At 35.5% G+C, this 14,003-nt stretch overlaps 1 protein-coding gene across 1 annotated transcript in view; it reads right to left on the bottom strand.

Moving 5' to 3' along the window:
- Window positions 1–9,928, bottom strand: part of Cad96Ca (tyrosine kinase receptor Cad96Ca) — a 66,049-nt gene extending 56,121 nt beyond the window's left edge. Inside the window, exon 1 of the mRNA XM_023157036.2 lies at window positions 9,539–9,928. Coding sequence (XP_023012804.2) covers window positions 9,539–9,593 — 55 coding nt within the window. The 5' untranslated portion in view covers window positions 9,594–9,928. The remainder of the gene's footprint in view (window positions 1–9,538) is intronic.
- Between the last annotated feature and the right edge of the window lie 4,075 nt (window positions 9,929–14,003).

Genomic DNA, 14,003 nt, shown 5'->3' with positions numbered 1-14,003 from the left:
AAATTCAGCCTACGGAATTCATATGACTCAATCAATAAAATAGAGAACATACCTCTACCAGATAACGCAAAATTATCCTATCCTTTCATGGCAGAATCTATTTCCTAGCATACCTCCTGATGATACTATTACTTTAGTAATAGAATTATTAGATAAAGATAGAGTGAACCCAGTCATGAAGCGAGAAATAATTGACCTTCTGTCGTTACGTATCAAACAAAATTATTTTCAATTTAACAGCAATATTTTTTCCTCCTCAAAATGTTTAATTATGGGAAATCTATTAAGCCCCTTACTTGCAGAAATTTTCATGGATAATCTAGAAGTTGATCTTAAAACATCCTTTGATGGAAAATTTTTTGCATTGGCATAGATATGTGGATGATGTTTTGGTATGTTTTACAGGTACTAAGAGGCAATTAGATACTTTTCATAGAAACATTAACAAAATTCATGACAACATTGAATTTCAATATTGAAATAGAAGCAGACAACTCAAGCAATTTCTTGGACTTAACAATTAGTAGAAGGAACAACAAACATGATTTTTCAATTCATCACAAGCTGTCCTATACGGATATTACTATACCTTACGATTCTACCCATCCTTATCAACACAAAGTAGCAGCAAAGTAGCAAAGTAGCAGCATGATTCACAGATTAGTTGATGTTTTTCTTTCAATAGATAATTTCAATAAAGAACTTAATAGCATCAAGCAAATTGCGGTTAACAATGGGTTTAAAGCCGAATTAATAAACAAAATACTTGCCAATAAAGTCTACGCAAAAACGATTCGAGAAGTGAGTTTCCTATTCCTTTAAAGCCTGAAGATCACTATTGCAAATTTGTCATAATTGAGCTTGTAGACAGCTTAAAGATCGTAGTTAATATGTGCAGGGGTAGAATCTTGAGACGGAAAAAAATAAACGTGTGCCGTGCATAGTGATCTTGTATTTTTTCGTAAACAGATGAAAATTACAGATGTTCAAGTCGAAAAACAGGGGCCAAGAGTGGATCCTTGTAGCACTCTCTAAGAGTGACATTCATTTGAGTTTCAATTGTTATTGTAGCATAAAATATTACATTGTATACGTATAATGTTTCCCAAACACATGAAAAATCACATCCCTCATTTTCTTATCCAGACAAGCGGTCTCAACTTCGTTAAGACACGCATTTTTACAGTTTAATGTAGAACAAGTCGTCAAGTCAACTGTCAACGTAGGGAATTTAATTGGCATTGTTTATTTTTAACCGCAACAGAAAAATCCAGAGCCGTGTAATTGCTCAATAAAATTCAGGAATTAAACTTGTAAAGGACAGGCAACCATCACTAGAACTTTTTCGTAATTGGACATCTCTCGAGAGAAGCTAAAATAAAGAAATTCCCGTTGTTCATGAAAAACTAAGCTCCCTGTTGCTTCGCTTGGCATTCGCTCGCTGCTTTTTCAACTTGCCTCGTGGTTTTTCTACGCCAAAAGTTGTATCCCCAAATGATTCAATACTGGCTTCCGAACTTACGTCTGTCAATTCGCTATAAGGTAGCAGGTGAAGAGAGTTTCTTTCAAAACTAGCGACTTGGCCTTGAAGAATGACCTGAATTTTCGGATATATCCTGCCGGCACATTGTTCACGTCAATTTCTCTTTCGCAGCAGACAAGTAGTAGATTTGAGTTATGAAAAGGTTTTTCCGAACTTCAATAGTGTTTTGAACTACATATGGAGTTGTCTGGGACGCCTATTGATACAGTGTGTTCCATTAAATGTGCAACTACTCGTTTAATTCGTTGGCCAATTTAATTGGGACAAGAATAAAGTACTTTCATTTCGAAAAGTATAACAAAATATTGCTGCAACTTTTCAAACTCTTGTATACAAATATGATATGAGGTATTAACCAAGTTAGCGTCATCAGAAATTGACTGAGATCACATGAAAAATGAGAAATAAAACTCTCTATGTTTTATTACCACTTTTTATTCGTAACTAATGTTATGTTCAATCATATGAAGGCATTTTCAAACAATTACAATAAACTAGAAATAAATCATACTGTTAACCCTTATATATCTACTATAGGTGATAATAGAGGTCCTTAGATCAATTGAGTACCTGAAATTTGTTTATCTGAGGCAATGTGGATACCCTGATTTGAAAACTGCTGAGTAAACTAGACTGATTTGATCATTTAGCGGATTACATCCGCAATGCTTATGCTTATGAATTTCCAAGGATTACAAATGAGTGTTTCCCCTACTTGCATAGTGCAAAATTTCCGTATCGTTTAGATTCGTGAACTTGTGGTAGCATCCCAAGGAATGGTTAGCGTTTTGAGAAATTTTGACCACACTGTCCCACATAAACACTATTACACCCCGGACACTCAATTTTATGAACTCAAGATCTCTCGATCTTGTCCTCTTTATCTTCAGCTTTGAAAAGGAAATCAGATAACCTGGCATGTGGTCTGATATTAAAGTTACAAATTTCTTGATTTTTGATTGTTTGATCTGTGGGTATATTAATCTGTAAGTAAATTTGAGGCTTTGTTTTCTGACTAACTTCTGGATTGTGTCTGCCTTGAAACAATCATTATCTTCTATCTGTATAATTATTTCATTTCCCTCTCTAGATTATTAGCAGACAGAGGTATTCAGAATGCTCTGTGCAGAATTGAATTGTAGGCTGCCAATTTATGACTGTCGGTTCACTAATCGTTATGTAGGGTTCCTTTTTTTCCTTTCTGTGAAAGAAGATCGAGATAACAATAAATATTTGAATTTTTGTGACCACGATTACTTATAACCAATGTTTGTCTCATGCCTGACGTTCAAATTGAAACACATAGATGTCTCCCACTCCGTAGTCCTCTGAAATTGAATATGACATCTACAAAGCGTATAATTTTGACGGCTGTCAAAAGGAGTCTAGAAGAGTTATCACGCAGAATTTTGGCTTTTTGAGAAAGGAAACAAAATCTTCCGCAAACGTCAACCATTGTTACAATGGATATTCCAAACTAAACTTTTCAGCTTGCACTTATTTTTACTTGAGCGACTGTGTATTAAAAGTCCAGGAAAGAGGAACGTCCATTTTCTCCTCCGAGAAAACGAAATGGAATATAATGTTATGTTGTTATGAACAAGAGAAAGATATATTGAATCCACGTACAATTTTGTCTTTATTTATACCACAGATTCCTATGCTAGGCACCTGCGTCTTAATTATCTTAAAATTAATTTCACAATGTTGCCTCATCCACTAGTCGGGTGAATCTGATAACTGAAAATATCATTTCAACAAGCTTTACAGTAAAGTATTAGGTATTGATCCACCATCGTTATTCATAATATTATCGTGCTGACTTATTTCTGATCTGTCACAGGTATCTAGATGCCTGTTGTTGCTAACTTGTCTCAATAATCCTAATGAGTTGAAGTCTATTGAATGGTTTTGTTGCTAAACTCGGGCAGCTGCCGGTTTTTCTGGTCTTCCATATTTTAGGTATGCTAAGTGTTCTTTATAGCTTTCAGTCTATCCATGATTTTATGTATCGCAGTCCTTATATTCAATTTCATGAATTCCAGACTTTCCTAAATTTTTGACTTCGTCCTTTGGATTTCCTAAAATGCTCTGTAGCACATATGACTTGTTTTAAATACTACTTTCATACCTGGTGGTATGGAACTGAGATATATTTATCTTGGTTTTCGTCGTTTCTAAAAGCCGAGATTTTCTTCATTCTCAACTCGAACTTTCTCTTCCCCATAATATCATCTACAATACCCCTCGAAAAACCGTTACTGAGAAAATTAGGTCATCACCTTGAGACGATTATGTATACTAACACTTGAAACATCGTGAACTAACTTGGCTCGGAGTCTCTTAATTTTCAATTAAAATTTATATTCTTTGTTCAATTCTTCTATTTTCCACTTCTATTTTATTTCACTGTAATTTCTTTTCAGGGTGTTTTTTGCTTGCTCAATATGATTGTTATTTCCAGTTTTTCTTTTTGATTTTCATTTACATTGGTTCTTTCGGGGATTTCAAATCATTTTAATTAATGAAATTCAAAATAATCCTCTTTCCCTAAATGAACTTATGAAGTTAATTCCTCTCGGAAACATCCGTAATTCGAACTGCTCTAGAGTGGAGAGAAAATCTGACTATTTACATTCGAACTGGAAACAAATTAATGGAAACGATGTCATGCCCTTTTATTGCTGTTCGTGAATACAAAACAGTAAAAATATAAACTACTTCCGACAAATTGCCAAAAGTTCAACAGAGAAATAAAAGCCTTTTATTCTCCGTCAATCGACTGATTAAGGAGTTTGGAAACGGAGTTTTGTGGGCGAGGAAAAGTTACGAAATGTCAACTATGTAATACAGGGTCTGCCAACAGGACCATCTTGTTGAATCTACATCTATCAAATTAGTTGTCATTCATAAATACGTGTCAATAACAACATTGTTTTATCAAAATGGGTGTTCTCTTTGGGCAACGTATCGCATGCTTCGCCAATTTTACGGCCGCCATAATCGTCCCACCATAATCCCGCCATAATCGTCCTATATTCGCAATATGATGGATACGTTTGAGTCTACTGGGATACTTTTGTGATTTGAGCGTATGCGTTCGCGTTCAAATTCGATTGTATGGGTTCGCTACCCGCTTTCTATAATTAATTCGTGACAGTGTTCATATCCATAGGTATTCGTTAGTGTAAATGACTTTGATGTTGGGATGTTGACTGATTGACGTATGATTAATTTTTGTGACGACTGGTTCGAATACTCTATTTGTAACAAATATTTTTTTATAATTTTTTGTTTAGTGAAAGAAGGGATAATGGTTGGTTTGGGCTAGTTTGATTTTGTTCAAGTTATTTCAGAAAATCCATCTATTAAAAAAAATACGGTCGAAAATCTTAATAGTGGATCTAGAACAGTTTGGTGTTGGGAGAAAACTCCAGTAATATGAGGTAACACTCTTGCAAAATACTTCTATATTTTTAATACATCGTAGCTTAGGGCCAAAAAAATATTGAAAACTCATTACTATAAATTATAATTCATTGATATATTTTGTCAATAACTAATAATCAGTTTTTATTGTTACTGTATTCAATTCTAATTCATCCTCAATTTTAGACACTATGATATGCATATATTAGTGTATTAATTAATACTTTCAATTTGATAATAACTCCATTGTGTGGATACTGTAGTGGATTTTTCTGTTTGTATCCGGAATATATAAATGAAAATAAATGATAACTCAATGGCAGCCATTTTGAGCATTTATTGGGGGTATATAATAGTTTTAGATTCAGTTCGAAATGCTTCAAATAGACGAAGAAATGACTTGGTGTTCCATAAAAAAACTTTCTGAAAGCTTTTTGAGTCGCCTTGTATATTGGAAATACTAAAAAATACTTCAAACTATCCTACCTGGCCTAGTGCTTCAATTTTTTTCTTGCGAAAAACAGGAAAAGTTATTATAATGGTTAAAACCCGTCGTTTAGCCTTTATAATCGATGAAACATTTTAGGCAAAACATCAAAGACAGATAATATTTATCCGAACTATGTGTGAGAAATCTTTTATTCATACAAGCACTTTTGTAGAAACTTATAGCTTTAAAAGTAGTCCGACTCTGCCGCAATACCATCACTCCCAGAACTAAGTGTTTCTCAACAGTTTTATAGGGGTAACATAGTAGCTAAAATACGTTGAAATGCTTGCTACTGATACCAATTTATTTTATAGAACGACGCCATTTTAAATGATAGCGATTCGGGATACTGAAATTAGATGAGTTGAAAATATGAAATACCGCACATATAGTGATATTTACAGCTGAAAAGTACATAAATATTATAACATTATATTATTTAGAATAAAGTGAGTTGACTTTGCGACCAGAAAATTAATACGTTGACAGAGTGAATTTTTGTATAATTAATAATTTTACCGATAACATTTATAAATGAGTGGCGCGCTTAAATTTTGCTAATAATAATAGGCTTTATATTTGTCAATAAAATTTCCTTTGCAGGAAAAATATCAATCTTCGAAACACAAACAATGTCTTTATAAGTTTTATGAGTGCAGAAGTGAAATTTTAAAATGGCTTCAACCTTTCTATTTGTTAGTTTTCAGTTGGTGACATATCTATTATATTTTCCTAGTGTCCAATACAAAATTAATTCTTGCGTCTTCAAGAAAACATTTTTAATACTTCGAAAACATTTCTGTGAGGAATGCAGTTTTATAATTTGTTTCTCCGAAACGTTTCCGCAACTATTATAAAATACGAAATTGCTAGTTGGGTATAGACTTATGCACATTGCCAACTTCACAAATCAATTCAATGCAGATTGCAATAGAGTGCTGTTTGACACTGAAAGTCACAGCACAGCACCAACTGTCAAGTACGAAATGCTTTATGAAGTACTGTTCTTGGGTAGACAGTACTGGATCCTCCGGGAGAAGGAAATATTAAGGGCAGATAGTTGTTGGTTCACAGATGGATAAAAACACCTTCCGGTTCTGGTGCAGGTCGCAGTCGCAGACCTAGGACAGAGATATCAACCTCTGCCTGAGAACCTGTGCGACTGTATTTGAAGCGAAAATTTACGCTCTTGAATTGTGTGCAGAGAGATTGGAAGAATCCAACCTCATACACAAATCAATAAAAATAATCTCGCAATTTTCTAATTTGCCAAAAACGACTCTCGTCGATAGGAAGACTTAACAGATTGTCTCTGGTCTGGATTCCTGGCTATACTGACCTCTGGAGTAAAATAATGACCAGAAATGCAATACTACTCTCGATGCCTGTTTCACCAGGTTGATGTCTACAGAAAATGAAGATGTTAACTTTAATGGAAGAACGGTAGATTAGTTTTGGCATACCGACAAGCAACAATTGATCTTTCTGATAAGATAACGTAACATACACTAAACTCAATTCATCATTTCGAGGATGAAAACTGTAAAATTCAATAATTTGGGAAACGTCGATGAAAAAAATTCTTCGTTCACTTCAAATTCTGCAGAGTTTTGGGGAGCAGTCAGTTTTAGTCCAGATATGACAGCTGTAGCAGTCAAAGTGAAGGAACGAAGTGGTAATTGGCTAGAGTGACACTGAAGTTTAGGTTCTAATGTTTATGAATTTCATTTTCAAACTTTTCAGTGAATCATTTATTTCAAACACTCAGATACCAACCACTTGGTATCTGAGTGTAGAGTGAATTTATTGATAATCATGGCTGTAAATGAGGAAGAAATACACAATCAATGTGGGATAAATTACTGTTTATGTCTGAAGGCATGCCTGAATATTTCATGGTTATCCACTCCATTTCATTGCTGAATTATGAAATTTGATTGACTGACCTTGCTTATTCTCTATCAGAAGCTGTTATTTCTCACGTAATGAATTAAATAATTCGATATTTGTTCATTTGATTTTGAGATATCGTTTTAGAGAAGAAAAGAATTGATGTTTCTTGACGATCGTGTTTCAATAAATGAAAAACTTGAAATGGTAATGGCCGGCTGAATGAAACGAGATACAAAATGGATGAACTCCAGAAGGAATACACCAAAAATCCTACTACATTCAAATATCAGATGATTGAATAATCCTGAATAATACAATACCGAGCATTTTTTCTAAACTGATAGAGAAAGTAATGGCTAATAGGATCACAAATTTTCTCAACACATGTCAGGTTTTATGTGACAACCAGCATGGGTTCCGTAGTGGCTTATCAACTGAAAGAAGCGCGATTGAATTTGTTCAATATGGCAACAACAAAATGGACTCTGGCGAATTTGTGATCTCAATTCACTTTGATCTTACTAGAGCTTTCGACTCGGTCGATTTTTCTTTCATATCTGATGAATTGAATAACCTTGGCGTCTGCGGCCCAATCAATGAGTGGATCGTGTGCTTCCTCGAACGAAGAAAGTTCATGGTTAAGATTGATGACGTCATCTCGGAGGAATTTGAAACAGATATTGGTACACCCTAAGGAAGCGTACTCGGTCCTCTAATTTTTTTCATTTTCATTAACGACCTTCCCATTCACATATCTCAAGGAAGGGTGCTCATGTATGCAGATGATACTTGCATTACTGTGTCAGATACTGTAAGACCATCTGAAAAGGTCAACACAATCCTAAGAGAGTTCAAGGACTTGTGCTTTGAAAATAAACTTATGATTAATCCCAATAAGACGAAATATTTAGAGTTTTGTAGCAAACATAGAACACCTCTGCATTTACCACTCTCATTTGAAGTAGTGTCAATTGAGCCATCTATAATGGTGAAGTTCTCAGGAACACAATTCGACTGCAACCTATCATGGAACTCGCATGTCGATGTAGTTTGTGGCAACCTGAACAAATGTTTTTATGTAGTCACCACATTCCAAAACATGCTGGAACGAGCGTCAATTAATTTCTGTTTCATGATTTCTGTTTCATGATTTGTATTACTTTCGTCTTCAATATATACTAATATTCTTGAAAAAAACTAACTCATACATTTGTAATCTATGAACGTGGTTATATAGGGAGTCTGTAGGTGAGCTGGATGGGGAGGTAATTAAATAAACAGGGGTGGCAAAATTTAAAAATTCAACATTGAAGATTAAAGAAATGACCGGGGTTGTCAAACTTATACATTCAAGAGTGGGGACCTACATAATTCGAGTTGCTCGTTTAGGGTTATATATTTCGTATTTTCAATTTATTTATTGATTCCCATGGCTTCCAATGAATTCATTTTTTCCCTTTCATACACGTGTGTAGGATTTTGAGATTATCTTCATTTATCTTGCGTTTCGAGTCTTGCAGATGTTCACACATTATAGATTTTTTGTCCAAACAGACGTGTTCCCGTAGCCTTACGGCCAAATTTTCACCGGTTTGGCCTGTATATACTGCAGAGCATTTCCAAAACTCTATTCTATAAATATATATATATATATATATATATATATATATATATATATATATATATATATATATATATATATATATATATATATATATATATCAGTCTAATACTTTGTGAAATCCTTCTAAATCCATTTTGTGACGTGGATATAATGAAATATCGAAACAAAATTTCATGAACATTGATTCAGTTCCCGAACCACTTTGTATAACTGAATTGGCATACTTAATATTCAAGAATGAACAGGATTTGCTTGTATTCACTTTCTCTTTCACCAACTACGCAGAATCTCTTTCACCAAATTGCGTGAATTATCGAAACTGATATTTGGAAGCTGAGCGAATTCATCTTGCGAAATATCTTGCACTAAGACCAGAATAATTGGAGTAAAGTATTTGAAATTTCAATGATACTACGGGCATTAACGAATGCCACTGACGAAAAACACTGATCATCTCTGGAAGAGGTATGATCGACAAGAATTCAATAATAATGCAAACTTTCCAATTGCCTGATTGAAATTTACAACCATCGAAGCAAGATATGCTTTCTAGACTCACCTTTTATTATTAGAGAGGTAAAAGAAAGTAGAACAAGTCTGCTAAACAAATACATCTCGAATACTAATGGAGTAGCACCTCGCACTTCAAACTGGACATTTAATAACTACACTATCTATGCACCACAACTGAAAACCATTAGTAAATATTGGATGAACCATTCGGTGGGGTTTCTGTTCTAACGCACTATAGCAGTCTCCAGTTGTACGCCACTGAATTTTCCACTGTTTAGAACAATATTGGTACGGGACAGAAAGGGATACCGAAGCGACATATTAGTATCAACAGATTTCCAATATAAGGGCACTCACACGTCCGTTTTCTCAAAAAAATCCACTGCCACACTCGCTCTGGCGCTATGGCTACTCGCGCAGGTTGTACTGAATCTAGTAGGCCATCAGCCGTACTTACCGGTGACCAGTGTTGCCAAGACAATAGCGTGATCGCTGGCGGAAATCCGCAAAATCCGATCCAAAAACGCGAAATGTTAATTCACTGTCGTATGTTATACCAAGATCTTTTATTTCGTGTACGCGGTTGATTGTAGTGTTGTTGGTTGAATAATCGTACATTAAAGTTCGCTTTTTTGCTGTGAATGATATTATTTTACATTTGGATACGTTCAGTTGTAGACGATTATTATTACACCAAAGTTTGATTACATCTATTTCATATTGTACACATTGGCGGTCGTCGATTTTATTATATAGTTTCAGGTCGTCTGAAAAATAGAAAATAAAAGAGGTCCAAGATTGGAACCTTGTGGTACCCCAGATGTAACTACGTACTGAGCCGATTTGAAAGATTCATATTCGATGAATTGTTTTCTGTTAACTAGATATGATTCAATTAGAGTAAGCAGTTGGTTGGAGAGTCCCAATGTTGTCAATTTGCTGAGAAGAACATAATGATCTATTTGATCGAAGGCATTTTAAAAGTCTAAATAAACAACATCGACTTGTTTTTGCTTGTCCAGGTACGTACAGAGATATTGATTTAAGCATGCAAGATTTGTCATACATGATCTTTGTTGTACGAAACCATACTGAGTAGGAGAAATAACGTTTTGAATATGGCAATAAATAGCATTTTGCACACATATCTTGAAGAGTTTAGAAAAGTTACATAAAATTGAAATTGCGCTGTAGTTTGTGATATCGTAAGAGTCCCCTTTTTTAATATCGGACAAATTCGAGCCGTTATCCACTGCTCAAGGGAAGCCAAGTTGTTAAAATTAAGTTGAATATTCCTATTAGAGGTATAGAGAGAACGTCGATATAGTCCTTTATCACAAGACTAGGAACATTGTCAACGCCCGCTGTAAGTTTATTTCTTAATTTTTTTGAAGCAGTAACAATATCCATTTTAGACAAGGCAGGGATGTTTAATGTATCTGAATTAGAATCATGAGAATTTTCACGTCCGAAACCAAGTATACACTTCTGAAGTTCTTGGCGAATCCATTGACAATATCCCCAGGCTTATCAAATACCTCATCACCAAGTTTCATTAATTATTCCCGGTATAAGCGAATGTTCTTTTTTACTGCGTATGAAAGACCAGTAAGTCGAACTGTCAGATAGAATATTATTTCCAGCTATGTTGGTAAATTGACTATATGCTGCTTCTATTCTAGTTTTTACAGTTTTTCTCAGATCCGGTAAAATTATATTTGTTTCACAGTTTTATAGTATCTCCCGTCTTTGTCACTTTTCCATGAAGTCGTAGAGAGACCAATTTTTTTCGAAAGGAACTATATAGTACAGTTCAATCGGTTATTGGCACAAATAACGTGGAAGATCAGAAAAGGTGGTTTGGTAAATTTTCTTAGATCATTCTTTCCACCTTAAATTCAACACTGAGAGGTGATAGTTCTGAAGATGGAAGTGATCTGCTGGTAGGATGAAAAACGCACTGAAATTCTGCAACAACTAGAAAGCACAACAAATCGAGAAAAATACCCAGATTTCAGGAATTTAGCCTCTGCTGGCAACAATCCTGGTGGTACCTGTCACCGGTTAGAAAGTATCGCCGCATAGTTACGGTACTTTGACGCGGCAATTTCGAATCTGATCGAATCACGATGCGTCTGAAAAGGTAGATCTCCTTTGGTGAGTATATGGAGAAACGAGAAATGTAAACAAACATTTAATACGTCGGGAAAAGGTACAATGAACTATAGCTTGGTGTCACTATTGTACGTTTCAGGCTTGTGATTGGCATAACTGGGTATTTTTGTTCAGAAGCACAAAGTCTTTAGGAAAATACCTTATTTGAATAAAACCTGATTGTGAGATTTTCACTGAGGTTACTCAAATTGCTTTGGCAGCAGTGACAGCAGAAAAGAACCGAGTTACTCACGACAACCCGTTTCGAAATATTTTTCGAAAAGTCTGGTTCAATGAGTTGAACGATGAACAGCTGTAATTTGTCACATGCACAACCAAAATGTAATAATTCAGTCAATCCTATACGTAATATATACTATATTCCATGTCTTTTTAATAAGATATAACACCTAGGCTGAAAATTCCCGGGAAAAAACCTGTTTTTTTTTCAAAATTGGCTTTGCTCATCAACGTCATCTCCATCTAAGACAACAGCAACACTACCATTCCAATACCACTTTCGTAGAACGATTCATTTCCTGTCTCAAGTTAGGCCTCTGTTTCAGTAGCAACCCCTTCATTCGAACGGAATTTCTTCCTGGTGAGCATTTTTTTTTGGAGTTTACGAACAGCCAGTAGTAGCTGAGAGCAAAATGTAACGAATATGGCGTAAGCGGGAGCCCATTTCATGCAATTTTGCCATCGTTTTCATTGGTTTGTGACACTGTGCATTGTCTTGATGAAGCAGCACATTCTTTTTCTTCGAATGGGGTCATTTTTCTGCCATTATGGCCTTCAAACGCCTCCCGAAATACCGAGGACATAACTTTACCAGCCGCTTGTTGTGCTCTCGGTTACTTTGGACGAGGTTCACCAGTTGCTCTCTACTTAGATGACGATTGTTTTGATTCCGTAGTGAAGTGATGGATCCATGTTTCATCCAGTGTCACATATCGACGCAAAAAGTCCAGTATGCTATGTTTTAACATGGCCAAACACTGCTCAGAATCATCAAGACGTTCTTGTTTTTGATCAACAGTGAGCTCGCGCGGCACCCACATTGAACAGAGCTTCCTCATACTCAAATGCTCATGCAATATAAAGTCAACACGTACTTTTGATATCTTCACAATGTCAGCTAAGTCACGCAACTTCACTTTTCGATCACTCAATACGATTTTGTGGAATTTTTTTGTTTTCTGTTGTTACTGCCTCATTTGGACGTCCACTTCTGCATCATCGGTGTCTCTACGACCACGTTTGAAGTCAGCAAACCAACGTTAAATTGTTGTTTCTGATAGAGCGGAGTCCTAATAATACTTCTCGAACCATTGCTTCGTTTGAACGGTATTTTTTCCCATCAAGAAACACTGTTTTTGATCCATTGCCTTGAAAATAACAAAAATAGAGTCAATTTTAGCATAACTCACGAACCTATGAGTGGAATATCCTGAAATTTCAGCAGCTTTGTTTTGAAGGTTAGTACTTACTGAAAAAGCGGTGAATATGTTAGACCCGATGCGTTTCACCCCACATGTGGTACTTCAAAAAATTATCCGAGGAATACTTCATTTTCAGATTCTCATTAAACAGTTCGACATAAACGCAATACTTGTTTCGCTGTACAACAGCTTCTGCAGGCGTGTTTTTTAATAACTATTGTATAGCAAAACACATGTTTTTACTAACACGTTCGAAGAACACGTGTTTTTAGTAATATGCCTGGAGTAGCTACTGTATAGCAAAACACGTGTCTATAGTAATACGCCTGAAGAAGCTATTGTATATTTAAAAACGTCATTATTGTATAGCAAAACACGTGTCTTTTGTAATACGCCTGACGAAGCTATTGCATAGCAAAACACGTATCTTCAGTAACACGCCCGAAGAAGCTACTGTATAGCGAAACACGAATCTGTTTAAAAAATCCGTTTTGAAATCTGTTTTTCCGTTAATCAGCTATCGCCCCCATATGAACGACAACTCAGAAGTTAAGGAACTTGTGCGAGCTAAGGACTAACGAAGTCCTACCTTTCAACGTGTGATTCCTAACACGGTATCTTCAGTAATACTCCTGAAGAAGCTATTGTATAGCAAAACACGCGTCTATAGTAATACGCCTGAAGAAGCTATTGTATAGCGAAACACGTGTCTTTAGTAACACTCCTGATGAAGCTATTGCATAGCATAACACGTGTCTTCAGTAACACGCCCGAAGAAGCTACAGTATAGCGAAACACGTATCTGTTTGAAAAATCCGTTTTAAAATCTTTTTTTCCGTTGTTTTGCGGAGTTTCGCGCCGGAGATTTCAGCCTCGAAGGTAAGCCCCGAAGAGGCTTACGAAGAGAGGCTTACG

Source organism: Leptinotarsa decemlineata, unplaced genomic scaffold (genome assembly GCF_025532065.1).
Source record: "Leptinotarsa decemlineata unplaced genomic scaffold, Ldec_3_MD MMD2_tig00026361_RagTag_RagTag, whole genome shotgun sequence".
In the NCBI taxonomy this organism is placed as follows: Eukaryota; Metazoa; Arthropoda; class Insecta; order Coleoptera; family Chrysomelidae; genus Leptinotarsa; species Leptinotarsa decemlineata.
This window is presented reverse-complemented; position numbering and strand designations above follow the sequence as displayed.